The sequence below is a fragment of the Aulonocara sp. 'chitande type north' Nkhata Bay genome, linkage group LG23, assembly GCF_057382095.1.
Source record: "Aulonocara sp. 'chitande type north' Nkhata Bay isolate Kocher_YH1m ecotype deep benthic linkage group LG23, A_spYH_male_GT1.1, whole genome shotgun sequence".
In the NCBI taxonomy this organism is placed as follows: Eukaryota; Metazoa; Chordata; class Actinopteri; order Cichliformes; family Cichlidae; genus Aulonocara; species Aulonocara sp. 'chitande type north' Nkhata Bay.
In genome coordinates this window covers 10,417,669-10,442,595 of record NC_141365.1, presented here as the reverse complement: position 1 = coordinate 10,442,595, position 24,927 = coordinate 10,417,669, and the positions used below count along the sequence as shown (strand labels likewise).

At 40.0% G+C, this 24,927-nt stretch overlaps 1 protein-coding gene across 11 annotated transcripts in view; it reads right to left on the bottom strand.

Annotated features, from left to right (window-relative positions):
• fryl (furry homolog, like) overlaps window positions 1-24,927 on the bottom strand; it is a 74,927-nt gene that overhangs the window by 20,100 nt on the left and 29,900 nt on the right. For 8 of the 11 annotated variants that reach the window (XM_086281744.1, XM_086281745.1, XM_086281740.1 and 5 more), the window contains 45 exons: window positions 22,458-22,666; window positions 22,031-22,084; window positions 20,832-20,971; window positions 20,616-20,712; window positions 19,371-19,450; window positions 18,973-19,053; window positions 18,503-18,671; window positions 17,825-17,917; window positions 17,629-17,727; window positions 16,919-17,020; window positions 15,023-15,067; window positions 12,479-12,582; window positions 12,248-12,356; window positions 12,052-12,138; window positions 11,793-11,964; window positions 11,563-11,695; window positions 11,298-11,405; window positions 10,965-11,202; window positions 10,695-10,871; window positions 10,473-10,559; window positions 10,117-10,385; window positions 9,660-9,867; window positions 9,287-9,411; window positions 9,147-9,204; window positions 8,957-9,048; window positions 8,699-8,871; window positions 8,421-8,581; window positions 8,219-8,329; window positions 7,023-7,177; window positions 6,839-6,938; window positions 6,568-6,736; window positions 5,825-6,093; window positions 5,498-5,638; window positions 5,241-5,409; window positions 5,054-5,138; window positions 4,466-4,578; window positions 4,224-4,374; window positions 4,035-4,138; window positions 3,696-3,878; window positions 2,988-3,189; window positions 2,521-2,642; window positions 2,253-2,440; window positions 1,194-1,288; window positions 472-1,076; window positions 9-277 (listed from right to left, as the gene is read on the bottom strand). In XM_086281744.1, the coding sequence (XP_086137870.1) occupies window positions 9-277; window positions 472-1,076; window positions 1,194-1,288; window positions 2,253-2,440; window positions 2,521-2,642; window positions 2,988-3,189; window positions 3,696-3,878; window positions 4,035-4,138; window positions 4,224-4,374; window positions 4,466-4,578; window positions 5,054-5,138; window positions 5,241-5,409; window positions 5,498-5,638; window positions 5,825-6,093; window positions 6,568-6,736; window positions 6,839-6,938; window positions 7,023-7,177; window positions 8,219-8,329; window positions 8,421-8,581; window positions 8,699-8,871; window positions 8,957-9,048; window positions 9,147-9,204; window positions 9,287-9,411; window positions 9,660-9,867; window positions 10,117-10,385; window positions 10,473-10,559; window positions 10,695-10,871; window positions 10,965-11,202; window positions 11,298-11,405; window positions 11,563-11,695; window positions 11,793-11,964; window positions 12,052-12,138; window positions 12,248-12,356; window positions 12,479-12,582; window positions 15,023-15,067; window positions 16,919-17,020; window positions 17,629-17,727; window positions 17,825-17,917; window positions 18,503-18,671; window positions 18,973-19,053; window positions 19,371-19,450; window positions 20,616-20,712; window positions 20,832-20,971; window positions 22,031-22,084; window positions 22,458-22,577 (6,612 nt within the window). In that variant the 5' untranslated portion in view covers window positions 22,578-22,666. The remainder of the gene's footprint in view (window positions 1-8; window positions 278-471; window positions 1,077-1,193; window positions 1,289-2,252; window positions 2,441-2,520; window positions 2,643-2,987; window positions 3,190-3,695; window positions 3,879-4,034; window positions 4,139-4,223; window positions 4,375-4,465; window positions 4,579-5,053; window positions 5,139-5,240; window positions 5,410-5,497; window positions 5,639-5,824; window positions 6,094-6,567; window positions 6,737-6,838; window positions 6,939-7,022; window positions 7,178-8,218; window positions 8,330-8,420; window positions 8,582-8,698; window positions 8,872-8,956; window positions 9,049-9,146; window positions 9,205-9,286; window positions 9,412-9,659; window positions 9,868-10,116; window positions 10,386-10,472; window positions 10,560-10,694; window positions 10,872-10,964; window positions 11,203-11,297; window positions 11,406-11,562; window positions 11,696-11,792; window positions 11,965-12,051; window positions 12,139-12,247; window positions 12,357-12,478; window positions 12,583-15,022; window positions 15,068-16,918; window positions 17,021-17,628; window positions 17,728-17,824; window positions 17,918-18,502; window positions 18,672-18,972; window positions 19,054-19,370; window positions 19,451-20,615; window positions 20,713-20,831; window positions 20,972-22,030; window positions 22,085-22,457; window positions 22,667-24,927) is intronic. The other 3 variants (XM_086281741.1, XM_086281746.1, XM_086281747.1) reach the window with 1 other exon arrangement.

Genomic DNA, 24,927 nt, shown 5'->3' with positions numbered 1-24,927 from the left:
TCATATACCTCAGCCAAGTAAGTGACCAGATTCAAAGTTTTCTCTGCAAAGGCATCATGGAGGTAACGACAGACCACGTTGATCCAGTTGGTGTAGTCGCGGGAGTAGCTGTGTGTGCTGTAAAGGCTCATCATATGGGCCAGGTTAGACAGTGTGGCCGACTTCTCATCCGCACACACTTTGGCGATCTTATCGGCTGTCTCCTTACAGAAAGGAGTGGGGTTGTCAAAGTGCTGGATGAGATGCGGCAGGAGGCACAGGATGTTCAGAGGAAAACCTGCAGGCATGAAGTAAAAGTCTAACCTTAAAAATGTAAATCAATACGAATAAATAGAACTGGGCTAGGATGAGTTTTCTTAGGTCAATATGGGTTTATGAACAAGTCACAGTTCTAACTAAAGACAGTCTCTTTTATTCATTTCAGATTTTAAAAACTAAATGATTTAAAACTGTAAAAAAGTCATTAGTTACCTGCTACTTGTGAAGGGTCTACCAGTGTTTGTCTGGAGACACTGATGAGCTTACTGAGCAGGTGGATGGTTAGCTCCTGAGTAGCAGCAGAAGTGAAGCCCTTCAGGAAGAGTTGCAGCAGACCAGGGAAGTTGTACCACTTCAGCTTGTTTTGGACAGTCTCCAGACGTTCTCGGCTGTCCGCACGATCCAGGGGCAGCTGGCTCAGCAGCTTGTTGAGCAGTCGCAGAGCCAGCAAGTACTCAAACTCGTAGTCTGACTCGAGCAATGACACGGCGATCCAGAATACCGTGGCCATCAGATTTGAAGGGTCCACAGGTGGCATAGAGTCCCCTCCTGGACTTCCTGGACCTCCTCTGCTTAGTGATGATAAGCTCCGTGTGCGAGCCAGGTTTGCATAGCTGCCACCAAGTCGGTCAGCAATGTCCAGGGTGTTACTCCGACGCCTGTCAGCTTTTCGTTCACCCATCATCAGGCTGGCTCGAAGAGAGTTGCTGCGAGTGTGGACATAATGTAACAGACCACTACTGTTCATATTCAGCTGGCCTGTGCTTTTCCTGTTGGCAGCAAACTTGGCCCCCAACAAGTGGTCGTGGGTGGAGGTTCTGTGGAAAGAAATGGCAGAATTTTGTACACAGCTATTGCGAAATGTGTCAGGATGTTAGTTAAAGTAAGAAGAATTCAAACATTAAAATAATAAAGCTACCAATGAGAGGACTTACTGTGCTAAGGCAGTGAGGAGATCATAGTTTTTCACTGTGTCTGCTAGTGTGTCAATGCCAGACTCCAGCGTCAGGAGAAGCTCAATGACAAAGCCCTGAGGAGAAAAAGTAGGAGAGGTCAGCTCGTCAGAAAGAATTCACAGATAACAGCGAGTTAACACATAGCATCTATGTTTTTCTACAGAAACAACTCACAGGCCTGTTTTCCAGTTTGATGCAACACGTTTACTATATATTTTTGGCACATGATGTGCTTGACGATACAAAGAGTGGCCCTGGGAAAGTAAACTAAACCTAAACCATTGGGAAAATAATTTGATCACATTATGTTACTGCAGTCACCCCTCATCAAATGTAAAAGCATAACAAGATAAGAAGGTCGCTTCTTCATCAATAGTATTCATGCTTTCTTTAAACCTTTGTCTGTCCTCAAACATTAACTAAAAATGATATACTGATAGTAACTTTCTGTGCAGATGCTGTTAAACAAGAACTGGTTAACTATTTCTGTAGGAACAGGCTTTGCACACCTCTCATAAACACATAAAAGACAGAAAATTAACCTATTTTTCTTTTTGAGGTATGGATCTCCCCACACATATGAATGACTTAAATGCTGTTCTCACACTCAGTGCAGCTACTTTCATTGATTATAGTGGAAGTGCAATGCTGCAGCACAGATTCTGCAAATGCGCCATGTGTGAGGAATTCAGTGCAGCCACAGGGTAAAGGACACTGGTCTATGCATAGCCGCTGTATCACTGTTATACATTAAGTGTCAAAATCATGATGCTAAATGTGTGAATTTTACTGGCAAAGTGGCTTTAAAACCAAACAAAATGAAACCACACGCAATTTAAACAATGAACATTTGACGTTTTGCCATGTCCTATTAAAAACCTCATTCTATGCAATATTTTGCTGTAACACAAGCAGGAATGTTTTTAATAACTGAATGATCATGTGGTCAAATTAAATATAACCTTTAAAATGTTGTTTCATGTTATGCATTTTGACATTGCAGGTAAAAGACCAGACTTTTGCTAAAAATGTTCTGACCTGAGCTTCCTCTCCAGGGTCTCCTACAGTCTCAACCAACCGAGACAAAATGTCAGACAGTGTGGCAGGAGTCAGAGGTTGTTTGAGTGCCCTGAAAATCTGGAAAGAGCGACCGGCATAGTGGCGAGAAGAACAAGATAGAGCTGACCTTAAAGCTACTTCACTCAGCAATGAGTCCAATTGGAAACCTGAAAGGATACACAAGCACAAACAGGTAAATATGACAAAAGCACCTAATAAATATCAAGTGGCTGTGAACCCTACAGACCTGTCTGGGAATGCTTGAAGACTGTCACCACATGTCTGACAAAAGCACTCAGCTGTTCAGCGCTCTTAATGTTGGAGTTCTTAGGTGACACATCCTCGTGATTCCAGAGCGGACCGCGTTTTCTACAATATACAAATAAACACGCATGAACAAATGACCTGAAACACTATCAAAACCTTTAGTGTTATCACACCAAGCAAAGAAACTAACTCCAAAAATCAAACCCATGCAAATCAAAGTACCCCAGTCCTTTTAGACACTGCTGGAAGCATGAAAGCAAATCATTGTACACAATGAGTAACATCTAACAATGTGTTCATAGAAATGCCTACTAAACATGTGAGGTTATATATATTTTTCTAAATGCTAAAAAAGACAGTTTTTGCCAGCAGCAGGTAGTGACACGCATAAATGTCATACATTTCTGGGAAAGTGTTCTTTTTTTTTTTTTTAAAGTCTCTTCTCACCTTGAAGTTATGAACTCAATCAGAGCTTTGGCCTTCTCGTCATGTTCAACAGTGACATCTACTTCACTTAGAAGCGTGGGGGAGAGGTGGGACACAGCACTGGCCCCTGCACCAAGGCTTATACTGGACGACGTCGAGCTCGAGCTGAGGCCAGAGTCTGTCATCGGTGATGGCTGACAATCTGGCAAAAGCTCCTGTATTCCTATAGGAACAAATTGCAAACACATTGTCAGTTTTTCTGCTAGCATTTTACCAGCCAGGTGGCTAGCTTGGGCTAAACACAATTAAAGGTACAGTTGCTAATAATATAAGCAGACCATAAGTTGGTGTCCAAAAGTGAAGGTAGGCTAAATGATTTCTGTATAAAAATATGATTCACTGCTCTCCTTTTTGTATAGACACACATTACTTTATCTTAATTTCTGAATTAGAAAATAATAGGGTCTTTTTCAGGGAACCTTTTTCTATGGAACAATGATATTGTGTAAATCTGTCTATATGTGGGCAGGAGGTTGCTGCCACCCAGTGGTCAAGTTTGGCACTACACGTATATGTGTCCTGTTCCCTGTCCTGTTGTTTTCCCCTCATTTCAAAATAACTAAAAAGCAATTCCACAGCTGATAGCGAATCCGCACATGTTCCACTATAAAACAGCGATTCTCATTATTATTGCTCTCTTCCAGTTCTTGTTTCTGTAGCAGAACTAACCTGTGAGGTTGAACTCTTGAGCTACAGGCTTTACAGTCAGGACCCTTGGATCATTGTAGTCTCTGTTGCGTAAAAGCACCATAGCAACAGACTGAACACTGCTATTTGCACCCTGAACTATGAGCAAGTGAAGCAGCAGGCGTTTGCAGTGCTCATAGACCTCTGGGTGCTGGTGATCTAAACCTGAGAAAGACACAAAAGATAAAGACATTTGACATCATTCAACTGGAATTTATAGACCTAGTAAAGGGTTTTTTATGCAAAAATCCAAATATGCCTAAAACATTTTGCCTTAATGTATACAAACATATAAAACAGCACAAAAAGAAAGCAATTTACCTAAGAAAACTGCGTGTAGCAGGAGTTGTAGGTAGGCACTCCATTCTACTTTGACCCCATGGTCAACAATGAGGTCTGTGAGTAGGATGACTGCAATGTTACATCTGAAAAACAGAAAAAGTGTACTGGATTATAAAAAGAACTCAACACTGCAATGCTTTGTGAGACAAAAAGTGGACTTTGGTATACCTGTGGAGAGGTACAGCAGGTGTGTTTGTCTCTGGCAAATAGTCCACAAGAGGGGACCAGCAGCCTCCTGTTGGTGGGAAGGGAAGAGGCTCTGGCTGATTGTGATCCATCACTTTTAATCGCCAGTTAGCATAAAGCGGCATGGAGTCACCTGGAAAATAGAGAAGATTAGCAGGCATGGTAGTGGGTGGTATAAAAAAAATGTAGTGGTGAGTATGGAGAAGAAAAGATTTCCTGCTCACTCTTCTCATCTTCATAGGAGCCTCCAGAGCTGCTGCTGTAACGAGATTCCAGACGGTGGTGGTGGCGGTTCAGGTTGCTATTCAGACCACTGTAGATATCCAGGTGTGTGCAACTGTATAACAAACATGCATGTTTAGAAGGACAATGCCACTTTTCCTTCACTAAAACGTTTAATTCATCAAGCCACAGATTGAATACAAAAGAAGGATGCAGCCTGAGGGCCTATATAATAAAACCATTGAAAGTCCTTTAAACCTGTATTTATTTAGGGCGTATAATCAAGTGGCAAAAAGACTCTACAGGAGTCTGAGAAAACGATCTAACTGCTCAGTTCATGATCCCAGTAAAACATTTACTATGGTTGTATGTTTTAGTTTTAGTTAATACAGCATTTTAGTTATTTAGTGGAGTATCTTTGTCCACCATTATAAAAATTGGTTAATTTTTGTTTAAACTCCTGAATGGATGTACATGTGCTTTTTCGTGTCTTCAGCATAAAATATGACTGAACTGACATAGACATTTGTGTTTTTCCTATACTTATACCATCTAATAATAACAGAGCATTGCAGTTCTCTATTTTGTACCTGTCATCCATGTTTGAGTCTTTCATCTTGCTGTCATGATGAGCATCATTTCCTGGCACCATGGTATTGCTGCTGGAGGTTGTTCCTGAGAAAGCAGACATTAAACATTTGTCTCCTGGCACCAGAAACATAGCATATGACCTCTTGGCCTAAGCTGTGAACTTGGGCATTTATAATGCTCATTAACCTGAGGTGACTGAAGGAATCTTGTAACTGGAGCTGATGCGATAATAAGGGGGGTTGTCCATGTGAGTGACAGCTGAGCTGACAGGATCAGTCAACTCAAGCTCACACATCAACTCCTCCAGCAGCTGCATAGTCTTATCTCTGCCCAAGAAAACCACCACTCGTTTCACCTGAGGACACGCATAACATGAGGCGAAAGGTCATGAAGATTAAGTATCAGACACAAGGAAATGGCACATTGAGTGTGCTGCAACTTACATAGGGCAAGAGGCTGGGGTCACTGCTGACTCCAGACATACTGATGAGGAAGTGAAGAATGATTTTGAGGTTCTTTGGCCAACTATCTGCTAGTGTAGTCCAGACATTCTCGATCTCTGACAACGCAAACTCATCACCATACTGTTAAAAAAAATATAATAGTTTAATGATAAATGAACTTGCCCAACCAGCTTTTTAAGATGTAGATGTGTAGATCAGAATCAGAATCAGAAAGGGTTTTTATTGCCAAATGTTGAGCAGGTTTACAACATTATGAAATTGCTGCAGTACTTAGTGCAAACATAGATGGTATGTTAGCTGTGTCACCTTAGCGGTCATGAACATGAGGTTGTTTAGCACCATGGTTGTAGCACGAGGGGATCCCCAGCCCTCTCCACGGAGCCAGCGACGGCTATTGACCATCATAATTTCTCGGTCTTTCACATCCTCATCATCCTCGCCACTGCAGCAGTCCTCTGGTCGTCGTGGAGTTGGTTTGAAGTCAACAAGCTCCACATTATTCATCCAAGGTAGGAGGTAGTGCAACATTACTTGACGACCACCAGGATGTGCTGTCTGGATACGCTGACTCACCTCTGCAGTGTGGATAGTACAAACAAAGACATTAACACAGGGGTGTCAAACTCCTTACAGTCACGAGCCACATATGGCTCAATTAAAAGCTGAAGTGGGGGTAAAAGTATAATTTTCAGTGGGAAAAAGATAACTTTTTAAGTGTCATAGGCAGTTACCAGAGTGGCTAGGATGCCATTTGAATGAACTTAGCTATAATACTAAATATAATACAAATGAAAAAAGGACCTTGAATGGAAATATACAGCCGAATTTGAATGGGAAAATCGTGCTCATCTCCCCAAAAAGTCAATCAACAGCAAAAACAGAAACCATATTAGCCGACTATCAAGTTTTATGAGCAAAAATCTTTTCTCATAAAAATAAAAAAAGACCTAAAATAACTGGTTTCACAGTCAAAGGAAAGTGAGATATTTCAGTTAACGGAATACTTATCATATTACATTGATGTGTATTCATTCAGCAATGTAGCAAACCTGAGAAGATGGGCAAAGTGAGCTCTGGGTAAGTCCTTGCAAGCTCCTCAGACAGCTGGTAGTAAGACACAGAGTAGAGGTGTGGCAGCGGTGAGGGAGGGGTCAGGATGCCATCAGTCCGCTGAATCTCCAATTTGTGGGCATAACGGAAAAGCTTGGGCTCTAGGATCTGCATCACACAAAGAACCACAGATTATTAAATTAATGATTAAAGACCCAATTTTTTCTTTTTTGGGCATCTACAGTATGTGTAGGACAAAGAAATTCTGACCTGTAACAGCTGCATGGACAGTTCATAGATTTCCCTGGAAGAGTCAGCCGCCTTGAACAGAATCAGGTTGAGCAGCACCACAGTGTCAAACTGGTAATCCCTAAAAGAAATATAACACATACGGTATTTAATCACAAGTAGGTGGAACCTTAAAAAATGACATAAAGATGGCACCATGTGGTACCTGTTGTGAAAGACATTGGCAATGGCCCTAAAGCAGCCAGCAGCTACACGACGGGAGCCAGTGTAGCAGCGGTCCACAGCCCAGAACATGAGGTTGCTCTGGTCTGGATTCAGTTCTAGTAGCAACATCACAGCCTCACAACCCAGCTGGTGAACCTAAAGGAAACCACACAGCAACCGTTAAGAATCTCTCCTTCAGTCTACAAAACTCTGATGAGTTTTACACATAACTTCTTAATATCAAATGAAAAATACCCAGTATTAGAGTTATGAGACTGAGGTTTGCTGTTAACTGCAGAAAACTAATATATACTTTACAACAGCATAACTATAATTAAAACTTTTAAGAATTTGAGAATTAATCAGATCACTTTAACCTACCATTTCATTTTAACTAAGTGCAAGTCATTTATTGAATGTAGACCTATAAACATTTAGCAGGGCTTTGTTGCAGTACTTCTGAACACCACTGTGTGGTGCTAGTGTCAAATGAAGTAAATGTGTGCTACATAACTTTGACCTCATGAAGTCTTGCGTCACAGACTAAACTCCTGCTATCTGTGAGAAAACATCACCACTCATGCTTGGTGACTGGTCATAATACTGGGATTTTGTGGTGTGACATTTATTTAATGACCAGAGACATAATTATTATACTTTAAAAGTAATTAGCTAACATTTAACCTTATAAATATGTAGTGCATATATAAACTTGATTTAAATAGCTAATATAAAGTTTAACTGGATTATAAAAGGCATGATTAAGCTTAGGTTTCACCCACTGTTTAGGTTCAGGAGGAAACGATTGTGGTTTGAAATATGAGGAGATGGCATTCAGACTTGTTTCACTATTGCCACCATGCTTGAGTCACAGGTCTGACACTGAAGGAAACTTTTTGCATAGATCTGAGACACCAGTGGTTTTGACATAACAGCAGTAGTAATGAAACCTTCCTTACAAAATGTCTTTTATGAGCTACCCTGCAAAACACATTAGTTTAAATAATGCAAATTATTTTTATTACACAAACTCATTACATAAACATGGATTTTATAACATTACCCATTATAAAAAAATATTATTATTGAGAGTTTTATTGCTAAAGTTTAATTACTTGTGGATTTACCACTTGTTAATGATAGTTAAGTGATACAGTTTTAGTTAGAATAGATTCAAAATGGCAGAATTTCTCTGACCTTCTTGTCCTGAGAATCCAGGATATTGTCCAGCCACTTGTAGAGGTAGCCATCAGAGGAGAGCCCTACATTGTCAGCTACAGGTCCACAACATAACACTGCAGACATGGCCTGGAACAAACAAAAAAGTTTGCTGGTTATCAGTAAATGCATGACACAGTATGTAAAAAGCAGATTTTCTTGAAATTTTTAGATGTTGAACCTTTAGTGCACAGTACTGATGGCGGTTGATCTGGATATTTCTGTCACTGTAACGATCCAAGGGTGTGAACATAATGCTGAAGGGCCCAGCCCAGTGACTGAACAGCATGAACAGACTGTGTCTCAGTGATTGCTGGGGGAAGATGGTCCTCCTCTGGTTCACTGAAGATAATAAGTAAAGAAATTGATACACAAGGTTAAACTGAGAAAAATTGCTTAAAACAAATGCTTACTTTGTATGCTTACTTTATAAGCATTTGTCTTAATTAAGAGATATACCTGGGACATTCTGAATGATGTTGGCCACAAGCGCGCTGAAGTGACAGCGAATGTCCTTCAGAGTGTCCGAGTCTTTGTCATTCTCAGCCTCGAGCAATTGCCTGGTCAGATCAACATACTCGAGCAGCGTACTATTCAGAGAATGGCTCTCTGAATCCAGCCCTCCACTTGCCCTGTAAAAAGAAAAGTTTATAAACTGCATATATAAAAATAAATTCCTAATCATGTGGTTACTCTAGATGTTTGAGGATTACATACACTTGACTGATGACACCAGCATCAGCAAGTAGCTCAAATATCCGGACCAGCTGGACCCTGAGGATGTCACGACGCCTGCGTCGCTTCATGTTCTGCAGAGTAAAGAATATTTGAACTCAGTAAAGTGTGTTTCTATGCACACAGAAGAAATACAGAAAACATTTTCAAACCATCAATGAAGGGCACTTACTTCAGGTCTTCTCTCTAGAGCTTCCTTTATGATGGAATTTAGCTCCTCCATCAATTCTCTGCACAAGAAAACAATATATGTAAGCCATTAAAAAGTCTTTATAATTCTAAAAATGTATAGCAGAGTATAGTGCTCATTACCTGAAGACCATGGGGTTGGTCCTGCCAAGCCCCAGCACAAGAGACTCGGTGATGTCCATGCTCTCAGAGCGCATCATTGGAACAATGTGTTTGAAAAGTGAGGAGGGGGACGGAGTGCCAACAATCTGTTAACACACAGAGCAGAAATGTAAGGCTTAAGTGTTGCAATAAATTATTCAAAATCCTCTAATTTTTTACGGCTGTCAGATTTTTATGTGGTTAGTGTGCTGTTATCATTTGAGACTGTCATACTTGCATTGTGAGTGAATTTCATTATTTCATCCTTTGTGCAAAAGCTCCTAACCTTTCATTTTAAAATATTTATGAATGTGTGTGAAAACCTGGCATAGAGTGTTGCTTATGAAATTGCCACCTTTGAATCATAACTGTAGCCGCTGTCCGGCGTGGACGCCAGCGTCTCAGGCGGGGAGCAGCGGACGGAGCCAGAGGTGGAGGATGAAGAAGACATGGAAGGGGAGGGAGAGGCAGAGCTGCAGCAGAGAATCAGGTAGTTCCTCCAAAGACCAATGTAGGAGTCACTGCTGTTCAGACTGTTGACCTTCTTTGCATTGATGGGGCTACTGCAGGTGGATATTCAGTAAAGACAAGAGATAAATTTTATGTTGAGGGTCAACATAAAATGCAGCTTTAATCAGAATTCTTTTGTCATAGAATTAACCCAGTTAATAAGCATAAGAGTTATGTTTTGTAAAAAAGTACTAATTGCCTAAGTAAGCACATAATGTCATCATGTAGACATCCTCACCCAGTATTCAGAGTCAGACCATAATGAATACACCCACAATGACAAAGAAGTTAAGGAAACCTACTTAATGTCAACTTGTGGGGACAGTAGTTGCAGGCGAGTGTAGGCAAACATCCAGGCATAGTTGATGGTGGTGGGGCAATGTTTAGGTAGATTCTCCTGTCTCAGGTAGCTGGATAAGCTGATGACCCAGGGGTCCTGGCCCTGAGTAACATGGGCAAACACCCAAATGTGCGAGGGGCTCACTACATCAAACTGGTGGCTGATGGGAGAGGAGCTCCACTCTGCTAGCGTCTGCAGATCAATCCCACTGGGACAATACAGCAAGTTGGTCTACAGAGAAGAACAGAAGATGATGAGCAGTATGTACTTTTAAAGGTTTTAGGATTTTAAAAAAAAGAAAAGAAAATCCATTCATACCTGGTCAGCGCCTGTGAGGTGAATGAAGCTCTCCAACACTGATGCACTTAATCTATCCATTACATCAATAGCCAGTTCTTCATCTCCCTGAAAGATTAAGTAAGAAAAAATTGAATGCAATTGTCCTTGCACAAAATTATCATCATTTTCTTTCCATGCAGGTTTAAACATATTTTGCTTCTTTCAACATAACGATATCCCCTGTAAGCCCAAGAAAATTACCTTGCTAATGCTCAGTGCAGTATGAAGAGCTCTGACCTCCTTGAGGACATTGACTGCTAGCCTGCGCGTGGCAGGGCGGCAGCTACAAAGCACCACCAGTGCCAAACCTTCCACCACATGCACCACACCTAAAGGAAGGTTACGCTCCAAGGACAGAGAACGGCCACTGCTTGAGCTCTGTTAAAAATAACATTTAATTTATTTTAAACATGTTTGTCAGGCAACATAAAACCAATGAATACAAACTACACTGGTGATCCAAAAACCAACCTGTGAATCGTGGCTTTTATTGCTGCTCTGCACTGCCTGCTTCCACTGGATGATGAGCTGTAGAAGCATCTTTACTGCATTGTCCAGCAGTGTGGGATGAACGTCAGTCACCTCTCTGACTATGAAGTAGACAAAACCTGAGAGTACATCTTCTCGCCATTCTGGGAAATCCACCATCAGGGCCTGAAGAGTAGTAAAGGCAAGGCCACGCAGTTCTTCATCCATGTGGATGGTTAGTCTAGAGGAGGAGAGAGACCCAACAGGAAGATGGATATTAAAAGACATGATGTGTGCAGCAATGTGTCTGCAGAAAGGTTGGCGGGGATCAATTACTTGGCTAGAAGCTCTATTAGGTCTTGTCTGCTCATGCCATCTGGTATCAGTCTTGGGATGGCGGCCACACACGTTCGGAATAGATCGATCTTTGGCTTCCTCTCTCCCCTGCAGGACAGACAATTTATGAGAACCTGTTAATAGGTCATACAGCACCACTCAAAGTTTATAACTGGGTCAGGGTTTCCAAGCCTTTGACTGGAACTCTAAGTCCTACATAGCTGCATGGATGGCAATAGGAGAGCATAAAGCTGTTGTTACATACGTGATCATGTCCTCAGGCTCCTTGTTGGACATCTGTACATTAGTCATGCTCATGGAGCGTCCCACTTCCTTGTCCAGGTGTCGCAGGATGTTATCCAAGGCTTTTCGTACTTGCGGGTAGTATAGCGACATGCCTAGAAAAAAAAGATGGTGGACAGGTTAAAAGCTGCCTCACCTTCATCAAATGTTAACTCTTATTGTAAATGTCAGCTGTTCAAGACTCAAACCCACCTATCACTTTTGCTTCTTCATCAGTGAGGGTGGTGTTGAGGAAGATCTTTTTGACACGCAGGGTGTTGCCAGAGGGCATGATGATCCCTGTAGTAGGCATTGGAGGTTCCCCGTCTTTCTGCTGTAGGCTGTCAGCAATCACCAAGAAGGCTCGCAAACCGATATTCATCCTCTGGTTGGGCAGAGAGACAAAGCGGATAAGAGATAACATACAAACATTCCCTCATTACCAGAAGCTAAAGTCTTATGTATACATTACCTCTGGATTGATGGTAAAGGTTTTGTGAGACTTGCCCACGCACAGGAGGTCATAGATAATCTCCTTCATAGCAAAGTCCAGTCTTTCCTGTAATAATCAGCAAACCCGCAATCACTAAACCACACCTCATACTCGCCTAATTTTATTTATTTTGCTGTGACTTTAAAGTATGTCATAGTTTGTGCTCCAGGCTTACCTGAGCTATGAACTGGATGATCTTGACAAAGATGTTGAGGGGGGTGTCTCTGGGTACCACACTGCGCGAGCCTTTGGGGAAAAGTGCTGAAACGATGCTGAGGAGTCGACTAGCAAGAGGAAATGGGGAAACTGTTTTTTAGCTACAAGTATTCTCATACAAAGCCTCTTAGGAAGAGGACAACAGTAGTGGGTGGCAAAAAGACTGTTTGTTGGGTACTCTGCAACTGACCTCTGCGTGACAGTGTTACTCTCACACTTGATCCTGATGATATAGACCCACAGCAGTCTGTAGAGTGACTCTAGTGCAACACGGGACATCTTTGGGTCTTTATTCTGTAGATGTCAAAAAAGAGAGAGAGAGAGAAGGAAAGAAAGATAAGCCATCCATTCCATTTTGACACTTTCATTACTTACCTGAGAGAGACCAGTTTGTTGCTGTTGTCTGGAGAAACTTTGATTAAACACATTGCAATGGCATGCAAGAAACTGATGACAAAATTGTTTTGTGAGACTGCTGGTCACAAATTGATATGTGAGCACTGAACATCCACATGGTCTGATGAGCTTCATGCTTGGAGAAATTTTTAAGGTATAGTCGGCAGCAAAAGGAGGAAAATGCAGTATTACGCTGAGTACAAAGACAGTTACTGTAAGCCATGTAGAGTCATCACCGGAAAATTAACTGGGCTTTTGTAAGCAAGCTTTGTAAAATGCAAACATTCAATATTAAATGTAATTGTACATTAGTTAAGTCCTGGAGTACTCATTGTCCAGTAGATATTTCACACTTTTCTTTCTTCCAACTTGCATCCTACATCAGGTATCTATATTAACGGTATACATTTAAAGGGTCTTTGGTTCTTTAGAGCTACCAGGCTGAGAGAATGTGATGTGATCGTAGTGTGAGGGATTTTCCAGTTAATGCCTTTATATTTTTTCACATGATTAACATGAAGTTTTATTCGATATTTGATAAGTGGTTTTAGATGATTATGGCCCACACTTTTCTATAACCATTACGAAATGTCTCATCTCCCATTAGCTTTTCTTAATACACTGAACAAACTAACAAATCTGTGTATTTTTATTTAAAAACATTTAATTTAATATGGATTTCATTTTTAGTTAAATTAAGGATTCTTTATGCTATTTGTCAAAAGTAGCAAATGTCATACTAAATGTGACAAATGCTTTTGTGATTAAGGTGAAGTGAAACTTCCTGTTGTGCAAACACAAAATCTGTCACGCTTTTCGTGCCTCAATGATTGATCTAATCTTTGTATCATCTAGTCACTGAAAGACTGGTACAGTGAACGGCAGGTGACTCACAAGTGCAGCTAAAAAGAGCTGCTCAGTGTCGGCATTTTATTTTTTTAACAACATAAACTCTTGTGATAAGATGCTTTTAAAGCATGTGAATAAACTTTAATAGCTCTGTACTAAATAACTCCAATAAAATAATTCAAAAAAAACTCTTATACACGCACAACATCATCATCATTTTTTTTTCCCAGTCTAACATTTGGCACTGAACACCAAAGCCATAAACGACACAACAGGTGACCTACTATGGCATTTTTAAAATGTCTTTTACTTTTGTAACATAATCAAGATGCCACAAATCGAGTACAGCCAGTGGGGCAAGTACTCGATTTGTGTGAAGGATTGAAAAAGCACCAGTGAGACTACAGTGTAGCTGTCGCTACATAAACTAAAACCCAACCCAGCAGGCAAACTAAAGGTATCACTGCGATAATGAATACATCATTAAATGCTGAAATATATTTTCCTGTCTATGCCAGACCCTCTGGTAATATATACCAGAAACACATCACTTCTGACATAATGAAATCTTACATTAATATTTAACGTAATTAACAACAGGAGTTTGCATTTTATTGCAGCACTACCGTGTGTCTACTCTTCCTGCATATGCTGTAACAGCTTGCTTGGTATACATGTGAAAGAAAAAGAAGCCACACTTTAAACACTACAACACTGTGGGGCTCATATAGTCATGAACCAGTAATTACACCTGAATCATCCACATATTAAATACGCCTGATGTCTTTGATATCGTCACCAGTCTGATGACTACTATAATGTGCATTCAACGTGCTAAAAAGTACACAAATGTTAATAATTAACCAATTTTTTTTAAAACGACATATTATAGGTTAGATTCTTCTAAACCCTCTCATCACGCAGAAAGACAGAATAATCTCCACCTTTATCAACTTACACATTTATCCATCAACAACTTAAATGCAGTAACAGGTCACGCTAATTTATTAATAATATAAATAGCATACGATAACTTCCTTTACTTTGGCAATAAGTAAGTGTAGTGTGGTAGATGTCATTTCTAATGTTTTCCTTATCATATAAAAGAAACTTTTTCCGCAGGGGTTTTAGTTGTAACAGTGTTTCTATGCTGTGGCAACTAGCTTAAAGATTTAAGTACTTTTCCCACTACTGTGCATCTCACCATGCAAAAATGTATCAACAGTCAAAATGAAATTATTTAACTACAAAGACACGAAAGCAAAACACCACTGCTCATAAACACAAACCAGCTCACCCACAAAGCCTAAAGCAACAACAATAGCTTCAAGTGTGCCCTTCATTTACTGTTTTCACTGAGCAACGCTTCAATGTCACACCAGAGAACGATTAGCCTCTTCACAACTGCACTAGCCTACATCGTGATCAGGACCCTGGACCGTTAAAAGGAAGGGAGCATCAAGCTAGCCACCGTCACCAGATAACTCACCTGCAGCGTCTCAATCTGCTTTCGGATGCTGTTGTTAGACGGCATCTGGAGCGAGCCAACGTGAAAAAAAAGGGTCAAAAAACAGGAGACAAAGAATGTAGGGTTTGGGGAGGGACACATGCAAGTTATAAGCAAAAACAAAGACACAAAGCCTAAACAGATATGACAAGAGCAGATTAAAATCTCTTTACTCTTGTCAGTGTGACAGTATATAAATCAACTAAACCGAAAAGAAAAATAATGAACTCTTCAACATACCACTTGCATGTTGAGTAAAGTAACAGTTCATTTGTATTTGATATATTTTGATGTTATTTATTGGGAAAAAAGCAAAGTAAAATAAGGTGTGCTGTGGTTTAGAAATCAAACACACAGAGAGGGAAATTACAGAAAAAGGAATATATGCAAGGCGAACACAAGGACGGAAAAACAAAGGACAAAAAAGAAAAATGCCACAATATTTGTCCATTTCACCTATTAAGCCAATGAGCAGCAACGGCCAATTCAGTTATTCCGCACAAAATCCATGCTTAACAAGTTGTATTTTAACCATGTGGGGTTCAGATTATAAAACAGGGCTGCAAAACTACAGCATAATCTCTGGAAACGTTGTGTGTATTTTTTGTCACTCCATCGTGCATTTACTACATGCAGACATATAAATAAAGGTAAATAACTTGTATAATTATTCAACCAAGTAACATGAATTCTTGACTTTTCGCTTCAGCGTAGAGACAAAAAACTACCTCGCTCACCTGGTTGAATTTGACTTTTACCAAGTATTCAAATGATGCAATTTGTTAAGTGAAGCAGAGCCCTTACATTTACAGCTCTCAAGAGCAGCCACAAGGTTAAAAGCATGACCCGGCAAATCACTAAAATCATCACTACAGTCAAACCATAGCACGAACCCACAAGATCACAGATCTCAATCACAGAATCACTATCAACGCTTGGGAAAATTACTGATTATAATTTTTCAAACAGAGGAAATGCAAAACAGTCACTCTAGTGAAAGAAAATGCTGGAATGAGATCACTGAAAAGACAGACGGGCATTCAAAACCACTGGATAGCAGTAGAAAGTCACAAAGACGCAAAGTGTAATTTATCCACCGGAAGATCAAACAGTCTCCTCAAAGGACAATCAATGCAGAATGGGAAAGACAGTCATTAAGTCAGGCAGTCAGTCAGTGATTTGGTCAATCTGCCTCTGGGTTGAATGGTCAGAAACAGGTTTGACCCCTTTGTAATTGGTTTACGAGGAGTGATTAACAGACCTGAGTGAAAACAGCACTTGAATTAACATAGTATGCATTGTGCATTACAGTTTACATTTCATTACAGGTTTATTTTAAATGTATAGCATATAAAAGTGCTAGAGTCGCATCTTTGAAATTAGCTGTAGATGCACAACCAAATACAATAATTTTTGCTTACACATTTCCATTTTGTCCACTTTTGAGTATATATGGTCCATGCATATTATATACATTAAACAAAAGCTTTACTTTGCTTTACTTTGACATGATCAAATCAAGTGCTATTCCTGTCCAGATCTGGTTTATTGATAATGGAGGGGAAAGCACATTTTGATACTGAGACAGAACCACAGAGCACACCCTTGACAACAAAGACAACATCTTCGATCAACATATCAGTATCAGGATACCAAGATTTAGTTTACTTTGATAGAAATAACCTTTATATTAATTATTTTAAGAAAAAAAAAATTGTATGGTTCCTTTGCACTACCATAAAAACATCAGAATATCATTTTCAGACTTGAACTGAATTAGAAAAAGTGTAGTGACTTTAAAATACCTTAATATAAATCTACTGTTGAATTCAACCTTTGTGAAATGAACTGGATTGTAAAGGATGATGCTAACATTACCTTGAGGTGCGAGAGGCAATTTTGCAGGAAGATGTGCCAGTTGTTGAGAAAGAACTGCTTCTGACTGACACACAGCAAGCATGTCACCAGGGGATACAGAGCCTGGGGAGAAAGACGGTGTCAGAATGAAAATAAACTGGTTTTCTCACGAGGTCTGAATTTTTTTGTATGTGCTTCTGATCTGAAAACAAAAGGTCTCCTACACTAAACACAGACCAAAAGCAAAGACAGTATCACAAGCTGAGACCAAAAGATCTATTTATCGCAATCTGCACAATACTAAAACTGCTGGAAGCATCATCAACATAACATGTTACATTAGACAGGGATGAAAAAACAGAAAATCAAGGCCTGCCTTTAGAAAAGAAAATATAATGGACAAAGATGAGAGACTGTATTTATTTATTTTAAACATAGCATTATCTGGATGATAACGTCAGACTTGGTGGTCTGGGGGAAAAATAATGGTGTTGACAAAATAAAAGAAGAGTGATAAGATAAGATTCGGTTTCCAATAGCACAGCACCGACAGAAGTTAATATTATATATATACACACATATAAATAGAGAGACCTATATAAATAAAATATACGAAAGGGATAAATAGAATAGAGTGTGAGACAAAAAGAAAAGGAAGTGTTAAAAATTTGAAGTAAACAGGGTCAGGGCTGAAGAGGAAGAGAGGAAAGAATAGATGTCAGTGTTATTACCAAAGAGTGCTTCTTTCTAGAACTAAGGTCAAATGTTGTCTGGTAGAGCATCTCCACAAAGGTTTTTAAGCATGGCACGTTGACTTCATTTTTCACCGCCTGGAGGATGAACCGAACATTAGTTTGGCAAAATGAGATTCAGACTTAATGTTTACGCAACAGTCCAAAATTACACAATGCTTTGCTGGTTACTCACAGCAGCGACGGGGATGAGAATCTCGACAAAAAGGCCAGCAAGAGCGTGCTTTATGTCTTTATCCTTCACCTCCAGGAAATACTGGGCACATTCCTAGGAAGGATACCAAGGGCATGCATGTAAACAAGAATGCAGCGGATACAAACTAGCCAAACATCATGAAGACGTGTCATTACACTCCATTTACATGAGTTAAATAGAAAATTGAAAAATAAATAAATAAATAAATCACAGGCCTGGACCCAAGCAAAATATATAGACAGACCTAACCAGTGTGATAAGAAATGCAGTGATCAGACAATATAATTGGGTACAAGATCCTATGGGAGTAAAGGACATAAACCATAGCATGTTCCATTAAGACAGTAGGAAATTCTGATAATGGTACGACAGAACAGCGAGTGTTTTTTTCCCCCAACCACTGTATAAATTTTAATGAAAAAGCTAGTGCTCCATTCACAGCTCCTAGCAAAGCCTGAAATACATTTACACTCAATTCTTGGCAGACCTCACCTCTGATCGTTACTCATTTAGCTATATGAGCCATTGCTACAGAGAGCTGCTGAGTTTGAACAAAGGGGCAGCAGTTTAAAAAGAAAAAAAAAACATCTGGTACAATTCTGCAAACGCATCTAAGTTACACTTGCAGGTATACTCTGCATAAATAGTATTACTTACCTGCATAAACTGAAACGAAGCCTCAAAATCCTCCACAGGATACATTTTAACCCGAAAGAACTTCATGCCCATGATGAGACTGATAATGCTTTGGACTACGTGAGGACTCTGCTCTTTTTGCCTGAGCTCCTTCAGTTCTGTGATGAACTTCTTCCTCACTGCCTGGAACCTGAGCACAGAGGCAGAGATATATTAGCACTTACAAAAACCCTCCTAACAAGAGTTTGTACACAGTAATGTATATAGGCAACATTCTGCCTGGCAATGCACATTTAAATGCAATTACTAAAGAATGTAATTAAATGGTTTTAATTGTTCTAAAATTCAGTTGCAATATTTGTACAAACAAATGTCTAATCCCATCTATTACACTGTGCTCAATTCAGACCGTTTTCTTTTAATGAGAAATGTGAAAAACTGTAAACTATTTGTCCAGTCTTACGCTTAAAGGCACATTTCAGCTTACTCACTTTGACTGTGTAAGAACCCCTATAACCTCAGCGTACAGGTCTGCAATGATGTGCACGTTGCCAGTGTTGGGTCCACAGTACCTGGAAATTAATAAAGGATATGGCATCAAGTCAAACAACTGCTGAATTATTTAACATACATCAAAAAACTATTCACACAACAACAGAAGCACTTAAAGTAACTGTGTTTACTTGCGGTTGACTCACGATGCTGAACAAGAGCTACTTGTGCCTTGTTTAAATGCAAATAATGAGCATTGAGCCAGTCTGCTCAAACACACATAAATAAATGACTGACTCCTTACTGCAAAGCCAAAGAGGGTATATTCATCAGCACTTTTTAGTCTGGTCTTATTCATCTGTGTCACTTCTCTGTCTGGAGTTTGATGCTTACTTACCCCTCTTTGTGTTTAAAGTGCTTGAATGCCAGGTTTAGGACTTCGTGTACCAAAACATCTGGCACTGGATGAAGAGGAATCTGTGACGTAAACACGAAATCATTAGTCTTATTAGAAGCATTGATAGTTCTCATTTGCTACCATTCATTACTCTCCCTTCAGGAGCAAAGCCAAGGACAACTCTGCCCTGGTCCCTAGGGACTGGCTCTTAGTTCAGAATGCTGCTCAGTTCTCAACAGTCCACTTTAGAAACACACTCAGCTGGGAGTTGGTATGTTGCCACTGAATTTATTAACTTTGTGCTCCCTAGTGGGAAAGCTCTGAATAGCTACACTGTAGTTCACTTCTCCACCACAACATAAACAATACAAATATATAATAAAACTGACATGTTAGTCAGCAAATCACTGATGAGTTGAATCAGGAAAAAAAGTACAGTAATTCAAACTGTCTCACAAACGATGACACCAGAAGTTAATAGTATTATTTCCCATTTGTTCCATATTCTTATTCTTGGACTTCACTAGAGCAGCTTTGCATGCTTCACAGGTTTATTTGCATTACCAAGGGGCCTTAGTGCAGCCCCTCAGTGCATCCTTAGTATGAAACAAGCTGAAATAATCCTAAAAATAGGATTGCAACCTCTTCGCGACTAGGAAAAAAAACTGGTGGTTGCAGACTTGGTCTGTGAAGCAACCCATTGTCACAATAATTTTGGTCATGCAATGATTTCCAACCACTGTTTTTTCTAGTGTGACTTTACGATAAGCCAACTATTTTCTGATTTGCTGCTAATCTCAAATAAAGGGTTTGAACAGCAGAGCCAGAGCCAAGAGTATGAATAACTGTCTAAAACCAAGTGTTTTAACCAAGCTGCTTATAAGAGCAGAGAATAGTTGTTTCAACCAAACAACTGGGTGCAACAAAAAGGTGGATGAGTATACTGGCTATTTATGTAATAAAACTGTACTTCATAAATCAATTACAGTGAGAAGTCTTCAATTGCACAGGAAATGCATATCTGATATACAGGACATATATCCAAAGTAACAAGGCAGTTCTACATGCAGTAAAAATATACTGCATTCTCAACCACTCACTCACTAGTTACCAGGAAACGATCGTGTCAACAACAGGTCAAATAGGTGACTGCACTTCTTCTTCCATATACATTCGTCAACCCGACTGGTAAATTGTTTTTATAGGCAGTGTAAATCATTAAACACAGAGTGTCAGGTAACTCACCTGTTTTAGAACTTCCACTGAAACTAAACAAAAAATGAAATCTATGGCTAAGTCCCGACGCTCCAGAAGGTAATCTTTGTCCCGATGCTGTTCATCTCTGCAAAACAGGAAATATAATAAGTCAAAAGATAATCCTAAAGTAATCATTTTTGCCCATAATCTTTTTGTTCGAGAGAAGAAGGTTAAGAATGAATGAAACAATGATAAGTATCTCACCCTTTAGACTTAGTACTCGAGCGAGGCCTGTACTCATAAGACTCGTCTTCAGTGCCACTCTGCCGCCGGTACCAGTCAAACAGTGTGCGCAATAGGGAGGGCAAACAGTGTTCTGCTATTGAGCTCATAGAGCTTATTAACTGGAAAACAACAACATGCTTGTTATAACAGCTGGCTATTCCAACGAAAACTACACAAAATCAGCATTTGCACGATTCAAAAACTTAATCCTATACAGATTACAGTACGTGTGTAGAGAAGGCTGCTCCACAAGCAGTACTTATAACTAATGAGGAGCATTTAGGGTGAGTACAGAACACTAGTCTTAACTAAATTTCAGGGCCTTATTTAGATGTGTGACATAAACTTTTAGTTATTTCCTGGCATAATGCACCTTTGAGCATTTAAAGTGCAAAGACAGAGTGTAAGTGTCTAAGTCATAGTGCAGTGAGAGAAGACATGCAAAACACTACAAACATGGCTTTATTTAATGCAATATCAAATTACATCACTAAAAAAACAAAGCAGGACTGTATTTAAAAGCAAATCGAAAGGATTCCAAGAAGGCACACATGCTTCTGAGGCGTTTATGTCTAAGACCACAATAACTTGCAGATCTCAGCACTGTGATTGCGTCAGTGATCACGTGAGCTGGTGCCTTCTGCCTCTGCATTAACAGGTCAGCACGCATTAACAATTTAAGAGTATATGCACATTTGTGTGTTTAAGGTTCAGCACAGCATGATGAGGAGGGTGGTTGGATGACAAATGCCATGCAGGAGAGTTATACAATTCCTCTCTCTGCCCTTATGGTGCCAGGCAGATACACTCCAGCACCCGATGCTGATTTACTGCTGAGGATGACACAGCGTTTCTACACTCTCACTTTGGCGCTCTCTATACTCATTTTCTCTCCCTCACTCACAATGGGGACAGCTGGATCTATACCACCATATCCTCATTGGCTTTGTGTTGTGCTGAACAAAGCATTCTGTAGCAGGCGCGCCTATTGTATAGAGTCCTGCACCAGCTACAGATGAGGGACAGACGAACCATTGAATGAAGCATTGATTGGGTAGAGCTGGTGTTTTAAACACAGTGCGCACACAGAGGTGTGACTGTTGTTTGTCCACGTAGGAAATGAAACCGTCAAACTCATAATAAATGCATGACATAATCTTTACTACGGCTGAACTGACCTGGTCAAACTGTGAGTCTTCTCCTCTCTGGAGGGAACGGGACAGGGGTTTCTCCTGTTAAAGTATTGGAGAGAAAGAGACAGAACGAGAATTATTGTGTGACGAGCCCAGCAGGGATACTTTTGTTAACAGCATGATAGCAGATTGCTTAGCCCACTATTCAGCTAGTGAACCACGCTAAAATTCTTGACAGCAAAGTTAAGACTTGAGGCTGCAAATATTAACCTGACAGCAACCTAATGTAAAAGACATTAAATGTACAACAATGCCGTTGCTCATTTACAATAACATTTGCCTGACAGTTAAAGACTTGGCAGTTGGTTGCAAAACAGAAGAGGCTGTCTCAGCAGTATATTGCGTCACATGTTGTGCATTAAATTACATTTCCTGTGTTTCTTTACATCTACTTTACCCCCTGTGGACTCACCAGCGGTTCAGCCATCACCATCTCGATCTTCTTCTCAGCCAGCACAGCAAACTCAGCAAATAGACTCTTGATGACAAACTCCCCGGGCTTGAGCTCAGGGTCAATGGTGATGCTCGACATGGCGGCGATGTTGTGTTTCTCCCACGAGAGGGGGGTCACCGAGGAGGGTGCACGGCGTCTACTCACGCTGCTGCTGACTGGTGCAGAAGCTGCAGAGGTGCCAGAGGGTAGAGGTTAGGAAATAATACAGTGAGAGTCAAAGCAGCATGGTCATGTTAAGAACAAGACTCTTGGAAAAAATGCAAGGTCATGCGCTCGTTCTAATCCAAACACAAGCTCAGACGTTTCCTAAAGAGGTAAAATGACTGAAGTGATGAGAGAGCAATTGCAGCGCCGACTAGAACAAACATACAATTTCCATTTGAATCGTGTCTGTTTTTAGAAAGCTCATTTTCTAAACTCATACTGCACATAATGGGTTCAAATCACCTGAAAAAGCAAACACAGGGATAATCATAATTCCTATTAGAGCCATGTCATTAGTTATTGTAATCTATCCTTAAAAAAAAAAACAACAACTAAATATTTTGTTTTCTAAATCTAGAATATTACACACCAGCTCTTTCTGCTAAATTAGTCTGAAATGACTAGGGATGGGTACCGGTATCCGGTGCCATGACGGCATCGGTTCTGACATAAACAGACTGAAAAGCAGCGCACATTTCGGTGCTTCATTTCGGTGCTTTTTTTCCCCTGAGATGTGATACACTTTAGATTCTAGCCAATCATTTTACGTTTCCAAGGATAGTAGGCGAGCCCAGGTACGTACGTTCTTTTAGAGCAGAGCTACAGGTTTAAAATGCCCAAGGCGAAGCGTCAAAGTCTGGCTGTACTTCACAGCAAAAGATGCAAACTCAGCAGCCTGCAACAAGTGCTTAGAGCCGATACTGTGATACTGTGCAAAGGAGGTAACACCTCGAATCTGATGAAACACCTGGCGACGTGTAGCGTTTTTTCCAAAACCGAGAAATGCGCCGTATTTGATAGCTTGCTGCGAGCCCTCACACCGTGCACATTTATTGCGGGTGTGGTGCCTGTTATCGGACCGGAGTTAGCAACATCCCCCAAAAACCCGAAGAGGAGAGTCCTGGCACCTAGCCGTTCTTCTCTGCGTGAGTAGCCTAATGATGTTCGTGTGTAATTCACGTTGAGTACGCTAAACACTTTATTACATTAAAGCATGTAAGGTGAACTAGCAAACTAGTTACATGCGACTGTCTTCTTGTTTGATGGTAGATACTCCCTTCACCCTGGCCAAAAAGGCTAAAATGACCAAAGAAAAAGTGGAAAACAGTTAAACATGAGAGGTTTTTGGACAAAGTTAGTGTTTTTTCCATTGTTTAAGCACTGCTTCCAGCCAAGAGTGATACCTTATATGCCCTATAACTGCAGAAAAGGCTAACATTGCTATCTTTTTACAAAAAAAAAACAAAAAACAGCTAAACGAGAGGTTTTTGGACCAATTTTGTGTTCTCCATTCTTTAAGCACTGGTACCATTTCAAAAGTACCGGTTTGGTACTGGTATCAGATAAAACCTAAACGATACCTATCCCTAGAAATGACTATACCTTTTTTATACTTTACACATTTATTTATGAATCTACTTCTCTATTGTGATCAAAGGGAGCACACTGGCTACACACGACAACTTTAAGGCATAGTCTGATTGGGAAATACCCTGTGTTGCTTCCTTGCCAAGACATTAGATAAGGCTGTTGATAGCAGGCTCATATTTGTATGATAAACATGAAGCTGTATCAGCAGAAGATTAGCTAATGTTTTTACAAATACTAGAAAAGAGCTAAGTAGCCATCTCTTGCTTTTTTTCCGCAGAGGTAGCAAAATTCATAAACCACGACAAAAAATGCTTTCTAGCTCATTTTATTTATACATGCTGAAATGATAAAATCATTGTATGGGTAGTTATTTGTCAGACTAGCTCTACCTTGACTTGTTCAACAGAGGGATGAAAGCTACTTTTTTGTGATGGTCGTATAAATTCTTCTCTTGTAGCACAACATGTCCATAAGCAAATTCTGCCAATGTTTCATTAACACTACACCCATCTGCTTTTTAACTTTTATTAGCACACCAAACCTGTTTAAATACAGATTTGTAGCTCTATATGAAAGAGAAAAAAAAAAATCAGTATATTCCAAATATTTGCCACCACTGAGATTAAGATAGTTACAGTTAATACTGAAAATACAAAGCCAGTAATGGTAAAGTTGGAAAAAAAAAAAAAAAGACCAACTATGAAGTATCATAGAGGGGTGACTTAGATAGACAGATGGCCTGCTATACATTTACCACAATATTGACCTTTAAGGCAAAACTAAATAAATTGTAGTGGTATCTGATAGTGCAGTGGTGTTCTCCACATTTTTACGGGATTCCTTCAGTAGACCA